The 23,415-nt window shown below is 47.3% G+C and overlaps 3 protein-coding genes across 12 annotated transcripts in view; 1 reads left to right on the forward strand and 2 right to left on the reverse strand.

Moving 5' to 3' along the window:
- Positions 1 to 727, forward strand: part of TRAF3IP3 (TRAF3 interacting protein 3) — a 79,916-nt gene extending 79,189 nt beyond the window's left edge. For all 5 annotated transcript variants that reach the window (XM_019667717.1, XM_019667716.1, XM_019667718.1 and 2 more), the window contains one exon: positions 480 to 727. In XM_019667717.1, coding sequence (XP_019523262.1) covers positions 480 to 569 — 90 coding nt within the window. In that variant the 3' untranslated portion in view covers positions 570 to 727. The remainder of the gene's footprint in view (positions 1 to 479) is intronic.
- Positions 728 to 815: 88 nt separating this feature from the next.
- CUNH1orf74 (chromosome unknown C1orf74 homolog) lies at positions 816 to 3,076 on the reverse strand. Of its 3 annotated transcripts, none has more exons than XM_019667725.1 (2): positions 2,907 to 3,076; positions 816 to 2,218 (listed from the first exon to the last, which is right to left on the reverse strand). In XM_019667725.1, the coding sequence occupies exon 2, from the start codon at positions 2,142 to 2,144 to the stop codon at positions 1,335 to 1,337; it is 810 nt and encodes a 269-aa protein (XP_019523270.1). In that variant the 5' UTR covers positions 2,145 to 2,218; positions 2,907 to 3,076; the 3' UTR covers positions 816 to 1,334. The 3 variants fall into 3 exon arrangements, with proteins under 3 accessions (XP_019523270.1, XP_019523271.1, XP_019523269.1); XM_019667726.1 differs by having other exon boundaries at positions 2,901 to 3,076; XM_019667724.1 differs by having other exon boundaries at positions 2,845 to 3,076.
- Positions 3,077 to 6,459: 3,383 nt separating this feature from the next.
- Positions 6,460 to 23,326, reverse strand: IRF6 (interferon regulatory factor 6). 4 transcript variants are annotated; one of them, XM_019667733.1, is made up of 10 exons: positions 23,104 to 23,311; positions 21,115 to 21,179; positions 19,147 to 19,230; positions 18,422 to 18,598; positions 14,029 to 14,233; positions 12,882 to 13,010; positions 10,681 to 10,854; positions 8,670 to 9,062; positions 7,859 to 7,977; positions 6,460 to 7,185 (listed from the first exon to the last, which is right to left on the reverse strand). In XM_019667733.1, the coding sequence occupies exons 4-10, from the start codon at positions 18,593 to 18,595 to the stop codon at positions 6,961 to 6,963; spliced, it is 1,419 nt and encodes a 472-aa protein (XP_019523278.1). In that variant the 5' UTR covers positions 18,596 to 18,598; positions 19,147 to 19,230; positions 21,115 to 21,179; positions 23,104 to 23,311; the 3' UTR covers positions 6,460 to 6,960. The 4 variants fall into 4 exon arrangements, with proteins under 4 accessions (XP_019523278.1, XP_019523279.1, XP_019523277.1 ...); XM_019667734.1 differs by lacking the exon at positions 21,115 to 21,179 and having other exon boundaries at positions 23,266 to 23,326; XM_019667732.1 differs by lacking the exon at positions 21,115 to 21,179.
- Positions 23,327 to 23,415: the final 89 nt, after the last annotated feature.

Consider the following 23,415-nt stretch of genomic DNA (forward strand, 5'->3'; position numbering starts at 1 on the left):
TTTTCAATTTTACTTCAGAACCACATGTACGTACCCAAAGAGCCGCATGTGGCTCGCGAGCTGCAGTTTCCCGACCCCTGGCGGCTCTTCTGTCTCAAAAGTTTGCCGACCCATTTTAGCCTATTGGCAAAGTGGCAAGGACTGGATGAGGAGAGCCAAAGTATTGAGGAATATAAACAGAGAATAATGTAATTCTATCTTCCACCCTTGACTGGTTATATTGGTATTTAAGTATCTGGCCCCTGCTGGCTGTGCTTTTCTTGGCCAGTGATCCTGGCTTATGGACCAGTGACAGCCAGTAAAGTGGTTTTATCCCAAGGGAGATAACAATGTGAGAGAGAAAGTGATATACAAAGCTTTATCTCCTCTACCAACCCAAGGTTTTCCATTGGGCTAGAATGGAAGAAGAAAGGTTATTTTTCCCTGTATCTTCTCCAACCAACGCTTTTTCTTTCTCTTTTCTCCCCCTCCCACCCCAGAGGCAATGGGGCCGATGGCTTTCGATACTGATGGTGATGATCGCTATAGCACTGGCAGTGTACCTGAGCAACAAGGACAGCCTGGTCTAAAGAACCTGTGACAGCTGTCTTGGGTGAAAATCAGAAGCAAGAAACTCAATTAAAAACTTAGCAGGTTTGGGTACTTACATGTGGGTTTTCCCAACTCAACTGACATTTCTGGCTTTATTATTTTTTTAACCTACTGTAAAATAAACAAGTAAACTTCACTTGACAGTCTCTCTTCCTTGGAACGCTCCGTTTATTTCTGAATGACATGTCACAGCACACATATAAGACACTTGAACATCCTGGTCTATGCTCCTTAGTCCAGTTCAGTTGGCGGTATATAAATATGCAGTAATGCCCAGTCCTACTTCCTGGCTGACATTACCCACACAGGGTAGGTACATTTACAATGCTACCATACCATGCACAGTATACAAGGGTGCACTGCTTGTCCTCCACCACCCTTCTTCTCCACAATCTCTTTCTTCTATCTCCTATCCAGTGAAAAAGGAATAGACATCTCAGCGAAGTCAGGACTCCCTAGTAAAAATGGCAAGTGTGTACTTCCAACACGTCCCCCACTACCACCTGTTCCCATGACCATCGCAGATGTGGCCAACTGATTACAGCATTCTTCTCTAGTGTTCTCAAAAGATACTTGGAATTGGCACTGGAGATGATTCCTATTTGCCATCCCTGACCTAGAACTAATCATTTACTGAGTACCTTCTATTGGGTTGTTGGAAAAATCATGATGTATTTTTTTCTCTGTTTTTCGTTGCAAAAATGCGTCACGACTTTTCCGACAACCCGATATATGGGAGTTAGTCAGAGGGCTACAGCTGGCAGTGTAACTGTCTCAGAGGAGATGCTGAGGTCAGTAAAATCATTCTGAGTCCTAAATCGAGTTCTGAGGTCCTTCTCCCAAGTGTTTAGAATGTCCATCAGGGCTGGGAACAAGCTCTCTGGGACACTAAAAGAATAGAGCAAGACTGGGGGTTCACCAAGGAGCCATGAGATCTGGGCAGTGAATACCCGTAGAGGGGTCAGGGCTAAGCAGTTGTCATCTCCCTGGTTCAGGTGAAAGGTATAGGGGACAGGATAGCCCAGGAGGATCCCAAACACAGTACAGAGATTCCAGTCTGAGGAACAGAGCCTGCTGCAGGATACTGCCAAGGACAGGTCCCTCTGCAACCCCTGCAGATGCATGATGATCTCAGCTATGAGGGACTTCAAGTCCTGAAGCTGGTCCAAGGAGCGGACAGAAGGGTGAGGTAGGGAGCTGGAAACATCCACAAAAGCTATGGTACCAAGCAGCACCTGCTCCAGGTGCTGACATACATGCTCAGGATGGACAATCAGGCTGTTTTCTCCAACCTCAAGGATGTGAAGTCCCTGTGTCAGGAAGCCCAGGCGCTGCAGCTCCTCCACATAGCTCTGGAGCTCTGATGCCCCCGCACAGTTGCAATCATAGAGCAGAGCCGGCTTCAGTCCCCGGGCCACAGCCAGTATCTCTCCAGCTAGGTGAAGGCAGACAGTGCGAGGTAGGCGCCGTCTCTTTCCCACGCCCAGGGTCTGCCGAGCAGCTGCCACCAGCAGCTGAGGACTGGGTGTTGACATGGGATCTGGGAGCAACATCAAGCATGGTCTCCTTAACTAGCCACAGTTCCCTCCCCTGGGCCACATCTCTGAACTCCAGACACTTGAAGTGCCTAAAAACAAAGCAGGAGCAGGGAATTATTAACACCAGCCAGTGACATGCCAGGAAACCTGCCAACAAGCCTTCCCCAGTCATACAGCGTCTTCCAAAGGTCATTTTGGAATGCTAACCTTGCCCATACAAGATGCAGTCACCAACGCTACCTGATTTCTACGATTGACTTAAGTCTCCCTAAATCCCAAATTCATGTGTCTTTCTGGCCTTCGGGCTACATTTATATTCTCTCTGCCTTCTACTCTACATTTTATCTTTTGTAAACTACTTTCTCTGATTCAAACCTCAAGGAGTGTGAGGCAGGGAAGAGGCAGGGCAGTCTCTGGCAAAATTTGGAGCATCTCACCTAAAACTGTCCTGAGGCAGTTAGTTCCAGGTTGCAAATGCACTTTCCACCGCCAACTTTCCCTTCTCCTCCCGCCAGAAGAGTTGTCATAGAAATCCAATTACCTATACACTAGAATGTGGACTAACAACTATCTCACCCTGAGCCGTAAAAGCAAATCAAGGAAATGTGATAGAACTGCAGGAGGGTTGTATTTTAACTTCTGCTGGCCCCACCATCTCCTTCTAGCCGCCATCCACCGACCCTCGGAAGGTGGGCTCACTCCAATCCCCCTTTACCCTTTCCTGAGCGCATTATCGTGATGTGTTAAACCAGGCAGAGGTCTCTCTCTCACACATACGCTCTTCTTCCACTTCCGATGCAGGTTCATGCAGGTTCACGGGCTCAGAAGCTCCTTTCCCCAGTTTCCTGCGCGCTGCCGGGTAGGCGGCGAGGGCTCGGGCTCCGCCACCACAGTGGAAATCCCGCCCTCGCGCCACCGGGTCGGCCAAGTTGGTGTATTGCGCATGCCCAACGCAACCCCGCCCATTACCACCGCCTCCCGTGACGTCATACAGGCCGCTCGCGCGCCTCGCGTTAAAACCACCAACGAGGTGCCGGAAGTGTGGGTGCCCGCGGGCCCCGCCCTTTCCGGCCAGACAGAAGCCGGCCCCGCCCGTCTGCGGAAGAACCGGGTGGGTCGGAAGTAAACCTAAGAAGGCCGGACCTGGTGAAAGTGACAGCTCGCCGCTGCCTCTGCTGAGCGTCGTGTCCGGCCCTGCCTCTCTGTTATGTCGGGTGGCCCACTTGATCGGGAAGCCAGAAGCAGGGCACACGGTGCAAAAACATCCTTTTATTTGTGTGTAGAGATGTGAGATTTCCCCTCCAAACAAAATTTCTCTAAAGTGACATGTTTTACAGAATAGCCTCACCTATGGGTGTGCTGTCAAGTTTTGGGTTTTCTTTTTTTTTCAAACTTTGACCAGCCTAAGTCCTATATTCAAGAGGCAGACGTGAGCGGCCGTCCAATGCCCAGCGACCGGCTGCCTCACCCGGGAAGAGCGCAATGCTAATACCAACATGGGCCAGTGAAGCGACGTCCTCCACAGCTAGACTGAAGAACAAAAGGACAGCAACTTGTCTGTTCCCCTTCCCCGATTCCCCAATGCTGTTCCCCGATTCCCCAATGCTGTTCCCCGATTCCCCAATGCTGTTCCCCTCCCCCAATTCCCCAATAAAATCTTTAGAAAAAAAAAAAAAGAGGCAGAATTCTGAGAAGTGGGTGGACAAGTGCTGTCCTGGCCAAAGTTTATCATTTCTAAGCCAGGTGTGTAGGGCAGGCGTAGTCACTGTGAACAAATGTACACATGTGCTAGGCATGCTTCTAGGTGCTGGAGGTATCACAGCGTACAAAACACAAACGCTCCACCTTCATGGAGCTCAAGTTCTAGAAATTCAGTTTGCTGACTTCACAGAAATGAGAAGCAGAGATGCAGAGGCTTTTCAATGAGGTCATTAAGAAGAAAAAGTTATTTCACTGAAGGGTTAACGCCTCTATAGCTACCAGCGATATGACCCATACTACAAAGGGAAAGAATTTCTTGAGAAAACTCTTATCTGAGAATATGGCCCGAATTTACTGACACATGGGCAAGGCAGAGGCTAAGGGGACTGTGGACACCGACACTGGAGGTTTCACTTCTGGCTCTACCTTGGTGGGGCCTTCAGATGGTGAAAAGAGACAACTGTGATATAAAGATGGGCCCAGCCTGGAAGGAGAACCAGCTTGTAGGGGCTTCCAGTCTAACGTTGATTCTTAGCTCTGTGGGAATTAGAAGCAGAGACTAGAAACTAATTTCAGAATTTTTTCTTTCCCAATATTTATTTTATTTTTCCATGGTGAGTAGCAGTAAACCCCTAAAATAAAAGACTTATTTAGTTCACTAATTTAGTCTAACAACAAATCTTTGAGAACATACTATGTACCAGACGCTGTGCAAAGGGCTGGCAGCAAAGTCCAAGACAAACAGTCCCTACCTTCAGCAAGTTTGTAGTCAAGCAGGACTCAGACCTCGGCAATTACATGGAATTGATGATTCTGAAAGAGGAAGAATAGAGTGCCATGGGAACATATAACCAAAGGCCTAATGATGTGGGGAAGGGACCAGACAAGATCCAACACCTGCCCTCCCAATTTAACTACAGTGGGTTCTTTTTGAGCTAACTTTGGTGGCAGAGAGGACAGTGAATAAAAAGAGCTGGTGACACCATCTAACTTCCTTTAAGCAAGGTGAAGACACCAAGGCAGTGAGTGATGTAGCCAGCAAAGGAGATAGACTGTCTCCAAGAAAAAACACCTGGTATCTATCCATCAGGACCAGAGAAGGAGCACTGAAGGAGATCAGAAAAGAGCTCTGCATATACTCTCTCAGCATTCTAAAAAGGCTGGGGGGGGGGGAAGGAAGGAAGGAACTGGGCTATCTAGTTAAGACCACTCATCCATTCCTCTGACATGTTCAGAAAATGTCATTACAGTCACCTACTAAAAGTCTGATGCTTCTTGGCATTCCAGAACACTATTTTCAACACCCTTTGCCAGCTCCCATTATCTGGGCCCCCATCCAGATGAACAGTATGGCTGTTATTATAGCATCTCACAGAATAAGGGAAAGGGACCTGCCCAGATCCAACAGCTGCCCTCCCCATTTACCCTCAGTGGCATTTTACAATTTGCAGTTATGCAGACACAGGCAGAGGAAGGCAGACATCAAGACCAAACCCCTCACTTAACCCACTCAACAAAATGACCAAAAGATATAAAGTTTCTATACTTTGCATGTTTCCTGGTCTCTAGAAGCCCAACTTCTGCTCACAGCTGAGCACCTCACCTCTACCCAGATTTCTCATGGTCATACTTTAGCAACAGCAGATCCCGCTACATCCCTTAGAGACCCTAAAACCATGGCTTAAGCATTCAAATAAGTAAGTCCCACTACCAACTGTGATTGAGTTGAGGCTATGTTTTGTGAAATAAAGCTAGCCCAACTTTAGTAGCAAGTAGGCGGTGGCTTGGTTTAAGGGTAGCAGACTAGTCATGCTACCTTGAATATGGCCTGGCGTAAATAGGCATAAGTGTTCAAGAGGACTGGGGCTGCAACCAGAGAGTAGCATCTTGTTTACCATTAGGCCTTGCAGTTTAAATCATGTACATGATTTCATCTTCAAAAAAGGGGGAGGGGAGCAAAAGGGTCAGGGACCAAGCAAAAGTTAATAGATGAGACCAGTTTGTGGCAAAGTTCTACACCTTAATTGTTCACACCCAGCTGCCTCCACTAGGAAGGGAGACAAGCAGGTTTGTGCTAGGGGAGCCTATTCCAGGAAAGCACTGCCCAGCCCTTCTTCACTCTGGCCTTAACGCACCCAACACCCCATTTTTTCCAAATGCAAATAATCCAAATGACAGAAAGACTGTAAGATTCTCCAACCAAGAAGGAACTGTCTGTTTTATAGTCAGAGGAGTTTTCCTAGATGCCTAGCTCACCCCCAGATCTCCCTCAAAGAAGAGAACAAGAAAAGGAGAGCTCTATCCTCTCTGAAGGCTGCCACTGAGTCACACACTCCCATCTACCTCACATACACAGTGAGATCTGAGTGGTAGCAAGGGAAACCCCAGACAGCCAATTCTTGCACAGGATCCCTGGGCCTTCTACATTGACAGCTTCCCTGTAGACACTCAATTTATGAACTTTTACTCCACAGGCCAGGTGACTTTCAGACTTTGGCACCTATTTCTATTTAGATATCAAGCTTGGTTCCTAAGCAACCAGCCTGCTCCCCTCCCTCTCACTTCCTCCATCAGGGAGCCAGCTTACATACTAGCAGAACAGGTCAAACGAAGATCAATCCTGGACAAATCAGTGCTTGAGGGAACTTTAATGAAAGCAACAAAAATATGTGGGCCAAGAAAAATGCAGCAGGGTTCTGTTCCAAGCAGTTTTGCCTTGTACAAGTAGAACGAAGTCATCAAATCAGTTTTAAAGCTGGCATTATTTCAGGCATCATTCCAACCCCTTCACTTTACAGTAATAAATCTGAAGCCCAGAGGTTAAATGACTTGGTTCAAGGTCACACCATCGGAAGCAAAGCTGTAGCTAGAACCCTGGTGTCCAAGCTCCCAGGTCAAATTTCCTTCTACTACATTATACTACCATTGGGAGGTTTAAAAAAGAAATGGAAAGTATGAAGGGTGATTTTTTTCCATAAATTAAATCAACTTTAAAGAGCTAGACATATTTGGACAGTCAAAGACTATTAACGTTGTTAGAAAGAAAAGACGTTTAACAAGCTGGGTAAATCTGAATAATAAAAAATATCCATATGTACAAATGGTAAAAAAGAGAAGATGGCATTTATGATTACTGAGCCGGCAGGTCAGCGGGCAGTTGCATGCTGGGGGTGGGCTGCATGGGCTGCCAGCTTTCCTGGGTCTGGAGGATGCGATACAGCTGCTTCAGCTGAGCAACAATGTTATCTTTGATATCTGGAGTGGAGATCTGCAGGCGGACGCTGCCACTGTCAAAGGATCGTGTAAAATCACCAGAAAACATCTCGTAGATCATGCGAGCCACGACTGGAATGACCTGTTCAGGGCACAGAGCACACAAGTATCCACTGAGGAAAAAGTATTTTTAAATAGCGGGAGGGGCTCAAGGTGGAAGGAAGAACCAGCGAGGTCCTGGGGAACCCGCCCACCCCCGTCCCTGACTCTAATGTCTACATACAGGATATGCCTCCTTCCTCTCTCTGAAACATCCTACTGAAGTCCCCTCTAAAAGTTGGTTCAAATGAAGGTAAAGAACCTAGCTGTAGCATGACATCACACGCCTAAATACACAACTGCTTATTTAGCAAGACTTCCAGCCAAATTTAATTGATTGCCTGTCTTGTTGCCCAAATCCAGGGGCCAAACCCAAGTGGTCTTGCTGCCTAGAATAAGGTTATGCTCTTAAAAGTAACCCAAAAGATTGTTAAGAGCAGGAAAGGGTCATATCCTGTTAGGTTTCTGCAAGACTGTAATGTCAATAAGAAAATGAAAGGTAAGATCTCCACTAAATCAGCCAGCCACATTGAGGACCCTGTATTCCCTAGCTTGGTCCTACTGTACAATGTACAAAGCTTGAGTTTGCTACTCTATCTGATGGGATGAAAACCCACACAGGCTGATGGATCCTTGCTCAGGGCTCTACCCTGGAGGTAGGGGCTAAAGCATTGATAAAAAGGCAAAGAGTTGTTGCTACAGCGTCATCTCCTCACCTGAACCAAGATGAGTTTCCTTTCCAGGGGTTTCCCATCGGGCCATTCTTCTCCAAAGCATAAGTAGATCTCAAATGGCGGCTGCTTCTCTATCTGTCCTTTCTGATGGGCAATGAGATCTGCAGAAGGTGAAGAGCAAGTTTGGTGTCCTGGGTCCTTCCATATCCCCTCAGTAAATACCATCTTTTATGCTGCCCAATATGGTAGCCACTAGCCACAACATGTGGCTATTAAATTTAAGTCAATTATAATTAAATAGTTCCTCTATTTAATCTATATGCTCAATAGCCACATGTGGCTATCGGCTACCATGCTGAACAACACAAATACAGAACATTTTCATCATTTCAGAGAATATCATTGAACTAGACTTGGGGTTCAAACCACATCGTAAAATTTACAATTCAATGCTCTCTGTAAATTTACTAATTGACTTCACCACCTAGATATTTCCAAAAGGAGAAGAGTGTATGTTTTGTTGATTATGATGAACAGGGTCACGTTCCAAAGTTAAGGGTAAGCTGGCAGCATTTGGGAGGTAATGACAAAGCTGTTTCCTTCTTTTGCCACTAAAGGTGCCAAAACTAACCTCAAAATAGCTTCCAAGTACATGGCATTGGAGTGGAATGCCCTTTGTTGCCCAGGTCACTTTCATTTTTCAGAACCAAGGTTCTCTTCTACCTTGACTTTTTCCAGAATAAATTTTTTAGCTAAGATCTTTCTTTGCAGAGCCAGGAACGGGGGGAAGGAAGGAGGAAGGCATACATCCAGGGAGCAGATCCCACCATCAACCTTCTGAGAAAAGACTCACCACTAAGGAATGTTTCCAGACAAAACAGTTTGACCTTCTTTTGTCTCTCAATCAGGTTGGGGGCAACAAATGATGGGGCACATGGCCCAGACCAGTACACCTTGCACTGGCACAGCCTGATGGCATAAATGGCATGACCGCTGACCTCCAGGATCAGTCCTCTGTCCATGACATCTAACAGCTTGCTGGTAAATAGCTTCTGCTTCTCATTGGTGATATGCTCCGGACCTGGGAACTTGACCTGCTCCAGGCTGACGGGACCAAAGAGCTCCTCCTGGTCAGGCATGGGACCCAGGTCCCCATAGAAGAGCCGGCAGCCCTGGGGGTTGCTCACGGTCATGGTCTGCCCATACTCCTTCCCACGGTACTGAAACTTGATGTCCAGGTCAGTCACTGCAAGGTGAGAGAGGATAGTAAGAGTACTGCTCTGCTGCCTGTTCATCCCTAAAGCTCATACAAGTCCATCAAGATCAAGGCACCTTTCAACCAGCATTGAGGAAGGTCACTGACATAGTTATCCTTCCTGAAATAAAGAAAGACATCAAGAGCCGGCCGAGTGGCGTGTTGGTTAAGAGCTGGCTTGGGATGCCAGAGAGCCCCGGTTCGGATCCCACATATGAGGGCCAGTGACACTGCCCTCTACAGCTAAGATGCTGAACAACAGCTCAACCTGGAGCTGGGCTGCCATGAGTTGCCGGCGACGGCGTAGGCTGCAGCCCCTGTGGCAGTGGGTTGCCATGGGCTACCGTATGTAGCCAGCAGCCAGCATGAGCGGCCAGCAGCCGCAGTGAGCGGCCGTCCAGAAGCCGGCAACTGATCTGCCTCGCCCGGGAAGAGCGCAATGATGGTGCCAACTTGGGCCAGTGAAGCAACGTCCTCCACAACTAGACTGAAGAACAAAAGGACAGCAACTTGTCTGTTCCCCTCCCCCAAATTCCCCAATAAAAATATTAAAAAAAAAAAAGAGAGAGAGACATCAACATATCCCTGGAAGAGTCACTCAAAAGACTTCCTGGGAGCAAATAGTTCAAGGTCCACCTATACTATCTCTGTTCAATCACTGCACCATAAAGGCTAGAATTCCTCTAAGCAAAGTTCTGGGTCCTGGTCTCCCCATTTCATTACTGACTGAGTCTTCACATCAATAGGCATTGAAAAATGCTAAAAACTAATATATCTGGTTATGTCTCATTTTTGGCTTATTGTTTAAAGCAACAAGAGGAACAACAAGAAATATCAAGCCATCTTTCTGAAAATTACACACATGAGCATACATGTGGATCTGTTCCAATAATATGTCATAAAAGGACATAGTTCACAGCAAAGTAAATTTTCACTCAGCATTGAAACCTGTGGTCTTATCAAAGCTATTAGTCTCTTGGACAAAATTCTAGCACTCACCCCCCTCACCACCACCACCACCACCACCATGTGTAACGTGAAAGAGAGATAGGACAATGACATTGACTCTTCATTGAGATAAATTTATGCCCCATTTGGGAGCATTTGCTCATTCCTTTGAGATTTTGCTTCCTGGAAATTGTCAGTTTGGTTCAAATAAAGTCTTAGAAGCTTTAAAAAAAAAAGAAAAGAAAAAATTGTGCCAAATTCAGAAAGAGATTTTCTCCTGGCCCTAAAGCCCCTCAAAATCCAAGAATCTCCCTGATCAAATCAATGGCCATTAACCTCCCTACCCCACAACTGGCCTTGTCCCCAAATCCCCTAGCCAAACTGATAAACCCAGGCCTCCCATCCACCCAAGAGGTGAGTAACCTGGAGCTGTAACCAATCAGAGCATCCCTATGGGCAGTTAGGTATAGGCTAATGTTTCTTTACTTCTTCCCTGGTGACTCACCATCAGCTGGCCAGGAACCAGATACAGAGGGTGCCTATGGGAAAGGCAGCTATTCTATACAAGGCAAAGAAATAGAGACAGAAGGCAGAAGGCAGATGGCAAGAAACGACTATAATAGGAGCTAAAAAACCATAAGAACGATCAGGGTTCACTTACTTGGAAGGGAGCTGATCCACAGCTCTGGAGAGCTATAGAAGGGCTGTATAGGTGCCTGGGGTACTTCCATCTCCAGAGGTTCAGTTTTGGGCCACACTGTTTCAGGGCTGCAGTTGCCCACACTGCAGCTGCCTACACTGCAGTTGCCCACACTGGCAGGTGCCATGGGAGAACCTAGAACAGAAGGACATGGGTGAGCAGGCAGGGGAATCACACATGCACATCACCTGGTCTGAGGCTCTAAAACCTAACAAAGCCAACAACAAGAGTCCAACACTGGAGCCTGGCTCAGTGCGGCAGCCCATCCCTGATCCCCACAACTAACACTGTAAGAAACGAGGTGCCCCTGCTTCTGCCTCCTCATCATATCAGTCCTACCATAAACTCATAGTTCTGAAAAACCTGCATTTGCTGAAAATTAACAGATACACAAGTGCGTTTTCTCTGAGGGTAAATTAGTATGGGCATGAATGAGAGGTTCCCCGTAGTAAAATCTGACCCCAGCCATTAAATAGGACCTGGTTCTCTTCCATAACATGAACTCAACTGAATGAGCTGAATAGCTTTGAGTAAGTGTTAATTTGTGGAAAGTCCACTAAAAACAAACAAACACCTTTGTATGCCTAAAACATCTGGAAGGATACCCAAGAACCTGAAAAGATCTTCCTCCTCCAGGGAAGGAACTGGGAAATTTGGAGACAAGATGAAAGGAAAACCTTTCAACTGACTACCTTGTTGTACCATTATGAATTTTAAACCATGTAAGAGCATTATTTACTCAAAAGTATCCAATGAAAGCTTTTTTAAAGAGGATGAGAAGCCGATCCTATTTTCCTGCTATTGGCAAAGCTGGCTCACTCCAAAGTCTACAGGTTTCTCCTCCTTGCCTCACTTCTTAGGCGTCTATTCTTCAACAATTTTTCTTCCTCTGTCCCAACAGCGGTTAATGTTGGGTTAATCAGAGGTTAATGTTTCTTTGACCCTTTCTGTATAAGTCTGGTTAAATCTATGTACCCATTTTACTTCTGTGTTTTTCATGTATGTCCCACATTTTCCAAAAATGATCCAAGGCAGCCCATCAAGTAAGGTCTCACAAGATCAGCTTTAATAAAATATGAACAGAAATATGAAATCAGGGTCCTGGAAATAGGTTACATCCTTTTAAGGGGTGAGACTAGCAGAAGGAGTCAGCCAAGGACTTGGGGGAAAGGATCCCACATTTCCAGGTGCCCAACCCTTAAAATGTCATTAAGTGGGAATGTAGCCCATGGCGACAGTGACCTGAAAGAGCTCTGTGGTATTTTTAACTCCTGACTTGGCTGCAAAGATATAAATGGCAGGGTAAGTGAAGGGAGGCAAGGGGACAGAGTATAAGAGTCATTTCCTAATTCTCAAAGGTAGGGGCATCAGCTGGAGTAGGATACTCCCAAATCCTAAAGGAATCATCTTGATATATCAAACTTCCTAGGTGGCACAACTGTCTCATTTGACCCATAGCAGCCAGCTGGAACTAGAGAGGCGATGAAACGCTGCTCAGCGGAACGCCTGTCATTTGCCTAGGAGCATTTCAGTAGACCGTTCAAGTGAAGGTGCTGCAGAAGAGCAAGTCACCTTGTGTTCGAGCATCCTCAGCATGTGCAATGGGGCAGTCAGTACCTGCTCTGTCACACTGTGACCTTCCAACCTCTCAGCTCATTTTTCCTGGGAAGCTGAATTCAAAAAGTCCACAAAAGAAGAGAAAAGTCTCTATCAGGGCCTAGTACTGAGAGCTGTAGAAACCACAAGTTCCCATCAAACAGCCTTAGCAGAGTAGACCCTATTAAGGAAGCGACACAAAATTTATACTGAGGGAAATAGCAGAAGAGTTTGTCTACAATTCATGAAAATGATGTCTGCACTTGGCCTGAAGGAAATCAGCAAAATGTATAAAAGCTGATGTATTTGTATGTGGGACTGAGAATGAATTAAAAATGTTAACTTCTCTGAATTATCACGTAAGAATAAGAAGATGATCTCTATGCCTAGAAGCCATCCCACTGCGGTAACTGGTCCAGCAGAATTCCCTTGCCTATGACCCCTACTCGCTAATAGACCAGCAGCGTGGCCACAGGGTGCTGTCACTACTCCCAGTACAGTGGTGACAAGTTCAAAGCCCCTTACATCCTCCTCTTCCCTCTGTACCATCCATCACCCCCATTCACCATTGATGTTCAGGAAGGGGAAGGTGTCCTGGATGGGAACATGGTGCTGTGACTGATCCAGCTCATCTTCCTCGTCTTCTTCATCCACGTCATTATCCTTCTCATCCCACGGAGCAGATCCAGTGGATCCTACCAAGAAACAGACACGCAAACCCGCAGTGAGCCCCTCAGGTTGCACTTTTAACCTTGCAGCTGCACAAGCCAGGGACTGCAAGCACAGAGGGCCCCCGGGTTCAGTGTGCACCCTCAATGCCCCAACCATAAAGAGTGGGAGCCGAGGTTGTATTAACCCCTGGTTCCAATTTCTTCAGAGTCCTAATGTAAGCTCTCCTCCCCTCCCCTATTCAGGAGCTGCAGACCACTCCCCAACCCTCCCTTCTCCAGAAATCTCTTAATTCCTACTCTAACCCTCTTGCTACACATTAGCATCCCTTTTAGGGACTCAAGGACACTAACTTCTCTCCTTTGTAAGCTTAATGTGAGGACAGACCCTTCCCTCATGGCAGAGTCTCGCTAGATTTGCTGGCGGACAAGTCTAAGTTATCTGCCTCTTAGTCAATTCTCGTTAAGCATTGGGTAAATAGGAGGACCAGGCGGTATTCTGTAAGCAACAGTATCCTACAATTAAATGATCACACACCACAACATTTATAAAGAGAACTTAATAGCTTTTACATGTCATGTCAATTGATTCTGACAATGGCCTTTGAAGCAGGCAGAAAAGATGAGCGCCCACATTTCCCATTTGAAGAAACTGAGGCTCACCAGGTCAAGTGCCTTGACTCCATGTCCCACAAGTAGTGAAGTGATAAGAGCAAGGGTAGAACTCACACTTTCTAAGTTTTCATTCCTCCTTCTTCTAAACTGCCTAGCCTCTCCCTTCAGTGTCGAGTCCTGAGAAGTTATTTTTACAGAAGAAAGCTATACTCCCTCTACTTTCTAACACTTTACTATTCTTCTAAGTGAGCAAGAAGATTTTGCTGAATTTACATCGTCTGTTCTCTGGGTCCTTCCTAGAGACAGGCTTTCTTGCTTTGCCAGTCTTAAATGTAATGACCCAGGCAATTTTCAAGTTGACTATCTCTTTAAGAGTCCAGCCCAAAACCTGGCATACTGTCCACCTTCTCCCTAGCAGCCGGGGCCTCACCTGGGTTAATGATCGAGCCCTGGGGCTGGGGGATGTCACACACTTGATATATCTTCACTGGATTCATTGGTACCTCCTTGGTGCCATCATACATCAGGTTGAATTCCCTGCTCTTGTTGAGAGCACAGCGGAGCTGAGCCTTCCATTTCGCTGGGTCAGGGTCATCCACCCCTTCCTGGTACTTCCCTGTCTCCACAGCCCAGGCCTGAGAAATAGGAAACCGTAGTGAGTGCCTACTGTTGCGCAGAAACACTGGAGAGTGTGCACACCCTCTCTCAAACAGAGACACACACACAACCCCTGCCTGACTGCCCCACCATCCGAACCCCAATTTTCAGAGACTGCCACAGGAAACACCACCCTCAGGACCAGGCAAGGCCAGGCCTGAGGGAAATTAAGCCACGTGCAAACACAGTCTCTTCAAAGGAGGAGCCTTATCTCAAGGTTAATGACAGGACCACCTGTCAACCACAATAGCTACAATGAAAGGTTGAAAAAGAAAGTCTGGATAAAATATACACCAAAATGATAATGGTACCTTCAGATAGCAGGATTTCTGGTCCTTTTTTTTTTTTTTTTTAATTTTGGCTTCCTTGTTTTTGACATGAATAACTTATCTAATAATAAGGCAAAGGGAGATGGCACATGATATGAAGAGCTTGGCCTTGCTGTTCCCTCCCCCTTCAATCTTCAATCAGATGCATAAATGATTGTAGAAATCAAGTGCTTTAGGAGTAACAGTAGGCGGACAGGAAGCACACGCTCAGGGGTTCAGCTTGCTCAGTTGAAGGTTGAGGGCCTCAAGTCCTAATAAACCCACACTCCCCTGCTTTCTGTATTTCCTCAAACTCCCACTTCACTGGAAACATTTTTCTAGAAACACCAGTGGCTGGTGGCATGGGCTAAAACCACTGTGGCGCCTCCTCTCTGGTTCCTCCTTCCGGGTCTAACAGCCATCTACATTTCTGCTCACAGGGTATCTACTCTTGCCCACTGCTAACATAGTCTCAGGTCTCTGTGCTTTCTCCCAGAGTGACGTATGTTCTGATGCAGAAAAGGGGGCTATCCTTAGCAGGATTCTCCAGGTCAGGAAGCACACACCAACTTGTTCAAGCTGACAGCGCCAATCACTCGTCCAGTCCCGACTCCCAGGCTCTGCTCCTGACCGAAATGGAGTGTTTCTGCCCCATCCTTTGATATATCTGCCCGACATAGTAACTCCCTGCCGAGGCTCACAATCATGAGGAAGTTTCTTCCAATAGCTCATCCAAACCCTTCTCCTCCAATGCAGACTCACTTCTTACCATCGTCTCAGACTTGGGGGCTCCTCCATTTGTTGTGAAGTGTGGAACAAAGAGGTCGGACAAAGTTGAGTTGCCCCAGATGGCTTAGCAAGCACTGTTCCATCCAGCCCCCTATAGGGATTTTCGACTTCACTGGTCCCTAGTGTCTGAGAAGCACATCTCCTGTTGTGCCTCATGCTACCTGGCCTCACTACATCTTCCATTTATTTGATCCTCTGTGCCCACTCCCACGCTGGCTCCACCCAACTGGCTGGGGCTGTGCTGACTTTGGTTTGGGTCTGCAAATTTCTGTGGCTCCCTAAATCTCTGCCCCTTCATGAAGAGCAAACAGATTACCCCAGAACCATAGCCTCGTCCTCCTGCTCACAACAGAACCATTTCCCAGGGCCCACTAGGGTGACACAGAGAACCCCAGGCTGACGAAGCAGGAGGTAGCACCCAGCACATGGCCATATCATTATGATTTATAAATATCATTTGTTCAACCCATTCTGAGTCATGCTTCTGAGATTCTGGCCACTGAGCAGGTCCCTATTTCTCTTCCTAAAAGGAAAATAATCTCTGCATTTTTATGGTAATTTATCAGTCCCTTCCTATCCATACTTTCACTCAATTTTCCCAACAATCCTGTGAGGCAAACAAGACATTGAGTTCATCCCCATTTTCCTGAAGGGGCAACTAAATCCCCAAAAGATTACACGACGTTCTCAAGACCACACGTGCAATTGATGGTAGTAGGATCTGAAGACGAGTCTTCCAGCTCCTAGACAGAAGGGGTAGTACGGGAACAGGGAAGCAGATGGGCCTGGATTCAAATCCTGGCCCCACCACTTATTGGCTGTGTGATTTGGGCAAGCTACTCAGCCCCTCTGAGACTCACCTTCTGCACCTACAACATGAGGGTAACAACTCCCTTATAGAGTTGTCAAAAATGAAATAAGGGCCGGCCGAGTGGCGTGTTGGTGAAGAGTTGGCTTGGGACGCCAGCTCTGAGCAGCAGGGCCCCAGTTTGGATACCATGAGGGCCAGTGACACTGCCCTCTACAGCTAAGATGGTGAACAACAGCTCAACCTGGAGCTAGGATGCCGTGAGTTGCCGGTGACAGCGTAGGCTGCAGTGGGGCTGTAGTGGGCTTCCATGAGCTACCGGGAGTGGCTGGCAGCCAGAATGAGCTGCCAAAAGCCACCGTGAGCAACCATCCAGTGGCTGGCGACCGATCTGCCTCAGCCAGAAAGAGCACAATGATAATACTAACATGGCCAGTGAAATGATGTCCTCCACAACTAGACTGAAGAGCAAAAGGACAACAACTTGTCTGTTCCCCTCCCCTGATTCACCAATTAAAAAAAAAATCTTAAAAAAAAAAGAATGAAATGAGATAATGGACATAAGAGCATGGACCAGGCACCTACTTAATGCTAATGCCCCACCCCCCCCCTCACCCCACATATCCTGCCAAAGGCCTGTCAGAGCTTGGGTTCTGTGAAAAAGACCTCATGCTTCTCCTGGCTTCCAAGGCTCTCCCTTAGCATTCTGCAAACAGATATAAATAAGACAAAGCAACTTCCTACAGCCATCTTTTCCTCAAGCCCTGAGCACGCAGATCACTCTCCTGAGTGGGGCTTTCAGGAACCAGCCTCTTCTCCCATGGCCAGCCACCCCCAGACAATTCAACAGCAAACTCAGTTTCAGGCCAAAGCCACAAGAGGAGGCCAGAGGGGCCAGGGCAGGCCCATCCCCCACTCCACGCCAACTCAAAGAGTTGGTGCTGGTTTACAGATGCTCACCTATGCCTTTTATATCATCCTTTAATTTTTAAATTGAAAGGGCTCATTTACTTTCCAAGCACTAGCAGGCGAATTTTCTCTCCGCCTCTTGTCTCTACACCTGACATAACTGAGTCGGGTGGGACACATCTTCAGGACGGCTTTCCTTTGAGCTGTGACCCCACCTTTCTGGATCCAACCTCAACAAGAAGCTGAAGCATCAATCTTGAGAGGCCACAGAAGCGACTGGATTTCACTGGTGACTTCCCAGCTTACAGCCAGGGAAGAAAAGGATGGACTCACTTCTTCGTGTCATAGGGGTGCAGGAACAAAAACACTTCTCAGGAGATGGAAGGCTGACCAACAGAGAAGTTGGTCTGGAGCTCGGGCACAGGCTCCAGGGTTACCAACCACATCACACCCCTCCCCACAACCAGCTTCCCACCTACTTCTGTCTTCAGGCAAGCTCCGGCTTCACTTAAATTTTGTCAAATGCCATGTGATTAAGCCCTGTTTTGGGTTAAAATTATTCTCTTATCAAAGCGATTTTTTTTGTTGTTGTTTCAATGTAGGTTTATTTTAATTAAATTTTTTTTTCTTCAATTACAGTTGACATACAGTATTATATTAGTTTCAGGTGTACAACATCAGGATTAGACATTTATATAGCTTATGATGCGAGCACCCCGATAAGTCTAGTACCCATCTGACACCACACACAGTTATTACAACATCACTGACTATACTCCCCATGTTGTTTTTTATTTAAGAAAACATGTTCGTAGAATTAAAAACTTGTAATGAAATAACCTTTAATTTTAAGCAGAGGTTATGAATGGGGCAAAATATTTTAATGGCAAAAGAAAAACTTGTGGAGGGCCCTCTGCGCCCATCCTACAGGCTATGTTAGGAGCCTGCTGACACTCAATAGTTCTGCCCTGGTCTGGAGGGTCATTCCAAGCCTGAGCACCTCCCTTCACAGCAAGAGCCCTGAGTGAATATAGAGGAAGGGTCCATTGCTGACACTGAGGAGCTTTTACAACAACTTATAGGTTAGCCAACTGCACCTGGGACCCTTTGGGATATGAGTTGAGTACTTCTGACCAGTAGGAAAGAATAAATGACCTCAACCGTTATTGATGTGCCCCAGCAAGAGAAATTACTATGCCTGCTAAATGTGGGCACCCCATAAACATTCGGTTGCATCAGCATTCGGGATCTAGTATATTCCCTACACCAAAATAATAGAAAACAGAAGAAGAAAGCGAGAAGGTCTGCGAGAACTAGAAATCATTTCAAGTCAGATGGTGGACGTTCTTTACCTTGAAAATGGTATTTTCCTCCTCTTGTTGGGGGCTATGCCGGGTGGCATGTTTCCATGGAATCTGGAAGCGTTTGGAGTCCCTATGGAGCCAGATGAGCCCAGGGTACAGGCCACTATCCACCTGGGCCACCAGCCAGGGCTTCAGCCGAACTCTGCGGGGGTGGAGGGCCATGATCTGGTGGGGGGGTGCGGGGAGGGGGAGGGCAGAATTAGGCCAGCCGCTGGGAACTTTTCCCAGCCACTGTTCCCGTACGATAGAGCTACAGTTTCATTAGATTACAGCAAAGAAACTAAATATGGGAATAAACTGTGCCAGGTGGGGAAGAAAAGAAAAAGAGGTTAAAAGGTTCTTTTGATTCTTATTCCAAAGCCATTTATACTTCATGCTGTAGCCAAATCAGACTTATCATGTAAGTAGATCACATTTCTTCTATTTAAATCCTGAAGCAGAAAAATAAAAAGATGATGTCATCCCTGCTGGAGCACAGTTCTTCCTGAAGAACCAAGGGCTTTGGAAGAGAAGGAAAATTGCTCTTTTCAATCTCATCTCAGGAGAGGGAAGAAAAAAGTTATGGAAACAGCAAGGAAATGGGCAGGGATCAGAAGCATGTTCCCTTTTTAGACAAGACGATTTCAGGCGAATGGGAATATTTTGGTCAGAAATGACACCATCCTGGTGAGAGAGAAGTAGGCAAAGGGCAAGTTTCCAAAGTCTTCACTTACACAAATGAGCAGGCAGTGTGTCCACGGGGTTCTCAAGAGCTGGGCCTCAAGTCAGCTTTCTTTTCTCTGGGCCACCCAAAGATTCTGTACCAAGAAAAAGGGGTCTGAGCTCGTTATCCACAGAACAATCCAGAGTGTGGGGGAGAGGACTTAGGAACCCTAGAGACAAAAGGTCTGAGAACCCTGCCCTCAACTGAGTCTGGGAAAGCTCAGAAACCCTAGAATAATTGAATACCACCGTTCCTAACCCTAGGGTACTACAGACAGTTACAAGACAAGCCCTGTACTCTAAGCCAGCCTCCTCACCTAGGTCTGTGTATTTGCCCACAGAGGCTGAAGTGAACTGATTGGCTGCAGGAGTCAGCCTGGGTAAAGTCTGCAATTGATTCTCATAAATATACTCGAGCATAGCAGATAGCAGATAATATTGGGCAGCGGCTAGCACTCACAGCAAGAAACAGAGGCCTGCCCGGTCACTGGAGAAATGTGTGCCTGGGATGTTGTATTTAGATTTCTTTGGTGTTCTTATTTTACTTTGTTTTTACTTAAGGTAAGAAAGGAAGGCCTGAAAAGGACAGCATTCATTCAACAAATATTTTTGGTCATCATGGACTGTGCATCAAGCACTATGCTAGCTGGTTAGTGAACTCTAAGCCCAATGTTTTCATCAGACTCTTTCCTAAAGAAATCCACATTGGAACTGCTCAAGCCCCACAAAGGCTGGAGGAGGAAAGGAAGATAAATAAGTTACCTTCACACCCAAAGATCCCCACTTGGATCATGGTTCAGAAACCAAACCAGTTGAGTCAGCGGAAGGCTCCCACTCAGAGGAGCTTCGCTGAGGGGGTGGCCCCTAATGCTTCTCTCCCCAGCCAGACTTCCAACCAACGGGGAAAACCCAAACCCAACTCAGCCTCTGGCACTTTAAGAGCAAGGCAGAACCTGCTCTCACCTGAGCCTTCTGACCCAGTTACCAAGTCCTGCAAGTGAAACCTTCCCCCTGGGAGCACAGCTCACAGTGGGCAGGTGAGGTTGGCATGCAGTGTTCAAATGCCCCCCACCCCCATGGTCTTGGCATTGGTTTATGTTGTTTTGTAGGGCAGCAAGACAAGCCATCAAACCATGGAGAACAGTTACCTTATAAGGAGGAAGGAACACATATTCTCCCAAGGGCAAGTTCTACCTTTTCCTCCTCAGCCCTAGCCTACTGGAAGGGGGATGGGGAAAGGGAAGGAGGAAGAGAATAGAAAATGGGCAGCAAACCAGTCAACCTAGCGAGGGGCTTGTGAGAATTTCCACCGCAAGGCGGCTCAGTCCTGTGTCTGGGCCTGTCGGACCCCTGAAAACCACCTCTGACGGATCATGGACTTTGAAGAAAAGTGCTTATTCTAGTTGATCCACAGCCTAGCAAGAAAAAATTAAGGCAACCAGGCTGACACAAGGAACTGCGATAGTGATGGAGAAGGACAAGCACCATCCATAGAGATAAATGATTAAGATCTAGAGCCCTAGGTTCTCAGCCTTCTCCCAAGATGGCAATACACATGAGCAACCGCCCCAGCCTGCCCTCTTCCATGCCCCACCTCCAACACTGCTAACCTCTCCACCATCTGAAGGTCAGCCAGGATCTGTCCCCCACCTGCCACACAGTCACTAAGACTCTAAAAACAGGCAGAGAGGGAAAAACTGAAAGCAACCAAATAACAGAGGAGAATGGCTAATTACACATTCACAGGCTGCAGTACTAAGCAGCCATTAACAACAGGGCATCTGAAAAATTTTTATTGGATTTAGGGAAACGTTCACAGTATGAAGTTAAGGGGAAAATGCAGCTTACAATATCGACTGTATTGTAGTATCTCCATCTTGTAACAGAACATGCACTTGCGTACATATGCACGTACACACAGAATTTTAAAAAGAGAAAGAAAGAATACACCAACGCAACAAGACATTCATAATGGTTACCTGGTGATAGGATTTCGGTGAATTTTACACTTGCTTATATACGTTTTTATATGATTCACATTTCCCTGCAACAACATGTTTACATTTATAATTAAAAAAAAACAAAAACAAAATAACTACAAGTGTATTTTTTTAACCACACGAAGCTAAGACATTTCTTGGTCACTGGGAGGTATAAAAGATGATGGCCTTCAGCTGATGAAACCAAGGTAACAACAATCCTTTATATCTAGAGAGGCTTTACGGTTTTTACACGCGTTTTTACCTAATGTGTCTGATTTCATCTTCATGATTCGGAAGTGGTATTATTCTCATACCCATTTTATAGCTGGGTTAACTGAGGCACAGAAGAGTTAAGTGCCTTATCTGAGGACTGGATCCAACACTCCTGAGTCACAGTGTGCTGTACCAAATCTTGCCACTGCTCCCAGTCTTCCAAGTCCCTCCCTTCTTCTACGCACTTAAAGGGTAAACCAGAAACATCAACAAAGATCTCAGCAGCATGGAGGGCCAACGAAGTGGTTACGGAGAAGGCTGCATGGCACCCACCCTCAGACACACCTAAATCACAGTTCTCTTTCAAGATACTCACCACCCAAATCCCAATGCCCACACAACAACCAACCTTAGCCTCGTTAAACTCAGCCCTTGGTATCTCTACCTTCCATCACAGCGAAATTCAAGGCCCATGTCTCCAACAGGTATTTAACCAGCCAAAGAACAAAGGTGCTAATTCATCCACTCCCCCTCACACTGGGCATTGAGCGGGCACACTTTCAACCTCCCCAAGGCACTAACCATCCTCTCTCATAGCTCCATTCCAGAGAGCAGGTCCTCTATAAATACCCCACTGCCACTTCTGTAGCCCCTGCCCAGACAAGTTTCCAGGGGGCACTGCAACCCCAAAGCTGAGATTTGGCTGTCAATGGTTTTCTTCAGAGTGAAACACACCTGCTCTCTCTTGCAGACAGGTCCCAGGGGTGGTCCTGTTTTTTCTCTCCCTCCAGGATGGAACTGAAATGCCACCCTCCAGGTTCCCCAGGCTTTCCTCCATTTAGTTTAGCCCTACTCAGGGGTAAAATCTGGGTCTTTAGCCATAACTTCCACACCTTTCCTCCCTGCTGGATTGAAGCTAGGGGTTGGTGAGAGGGAGGTGCAGGTTGCAGGGTACTGCTGTCATGCCTTCCTTATACATACATCTAACCCTAAACTGCTCTCCTAGGTCTGCGTCAGCCTTCACCAACTGGACTCAAGAGCCTTCTCCTTCCCCCTTCCCTGGCTTCCACTTTTGACATCCACCAAGAGCAGGGTTGGGGCAGGGATGACCTTTTTACCACCAAGTAGGCTCCCTGTAAAGTGTGGCACCCGGGGCCTCCTTTCCAGTGAGGCCTGGGAGACTTTCCACATTTCTCCACACCCGCCCTCCAGCCCCTACAGGCGAACACGGCCTCACCCCCCCCCCCCCCACCTAGCTTGGCCACTTGGAAATCCACGGATGTCTCCAAGGGCGGGGGCCTGGCTGTGCTAAGCAAATTCAAGGAAAGAAAAACTGGCTGAAGCTCTTAGCCTCCCCCACCCCCAATCGCAAAACACCCACCAGGACCAAAGGCCTGCAGGCCTGGGAATTCCCCTTTTGGGGACACAGGGGCTGGCGGCCCCGCAAGCAGGTAAGACCGGAGGGCTAGAGGCGCCTTAGCTCCATCCGACGGTGGGTGGATAGGGGCCGAGAACTGCACACTAGGGTTGGGCGGGGAGGGAAAGGGAGTCGACAGACTGTGGGGTCGGGAGGGGCCCAGCGCTCCAGGGCTAGGACCGCCCAAAAGCTACCTGGAGCAGGGCGACAGGCACCCAGCCCCAGAAGGTATCCCCAAACGAACAGATGTTCCGAAGCAAGTTTTCCTAACTCCACAAACTCTGAAGCAGACCCTTGTCCACCAGCGGGCGTGTCCCCCCCTCCCTCAAACGAGGCTCCAAAAGTTGCGTCCCCACCTTTCCTCAATCGGGCTACCAGAAGCGGACGTCCCTCCAAACCTAGTCCACCGTTAAGATCACCAGTCGCCACCGCACTCTTCGACAGGTTGGGAAAGCAACACCTGGCTCCGCGCAGGTAGGGACTGCGGGCTCTGCTCTCAGTCCCGCACCGGCCCTTACCTGCTACGCCCAGGTGCGCCCAGCTCACGTCAGCGCTTAGCCCTGGATGTCGCAGCCCCCTCCGCGTCTAGCCACGCCTCCCAGGTGTGGCCACGCCCTCCTGCGTGCAGGATTGGCGGGTTGCAAGAAACATGATACTCTGTGTTCCTG

The sequence above is a fragment of the Hipposideros armiger genome, unplaced genomic scaffold, assembly GCF_001890085.2.
Source record: "Hipposideros armiger isolate ML-2016 unplaced genomic scaffold, ASM189008v1 scaffold_503, whole genome shotgun sequence".
NCBI lineage: Eukaryota > Metazoa > Chordata > Mammalia > Chiroptera > Hipposideridae > Hipposideros > Hipposideros armiger.

Bases quoted from the DNA above. Each gene is read 5' to 3' on its own strand.
- IRF6 (XM_019667734.1), bottom strand. From the start codon at position 18,595: ATGGCCCTCCACCCCCGCAGAGTTCGGCTGAAGCCCTGGCTGGTGGCC. The intron at 13,011-14,028 runs GTGAGGCCCCGG...GTTTCTTGGTAG, and splicing joins GGGCTCGATCATTAACCCAG to GATCCACTGGATCTGCTCCG. The intron at 9,063-10,680 runs GTAAGTGAACCC...CTCACCTTGCAG, and splicing joins GTGGATCAGCTCCCTTCCAA to TGACTGACCTGGACATCAAG.
- CUNH1orf74 (XM_019667725.1), bottom strand. From the start codon at position 2,144: ATGTTGCTCCCAGATCCCATGTCAACACCCAGTCCTCAGCTGCTGGTG.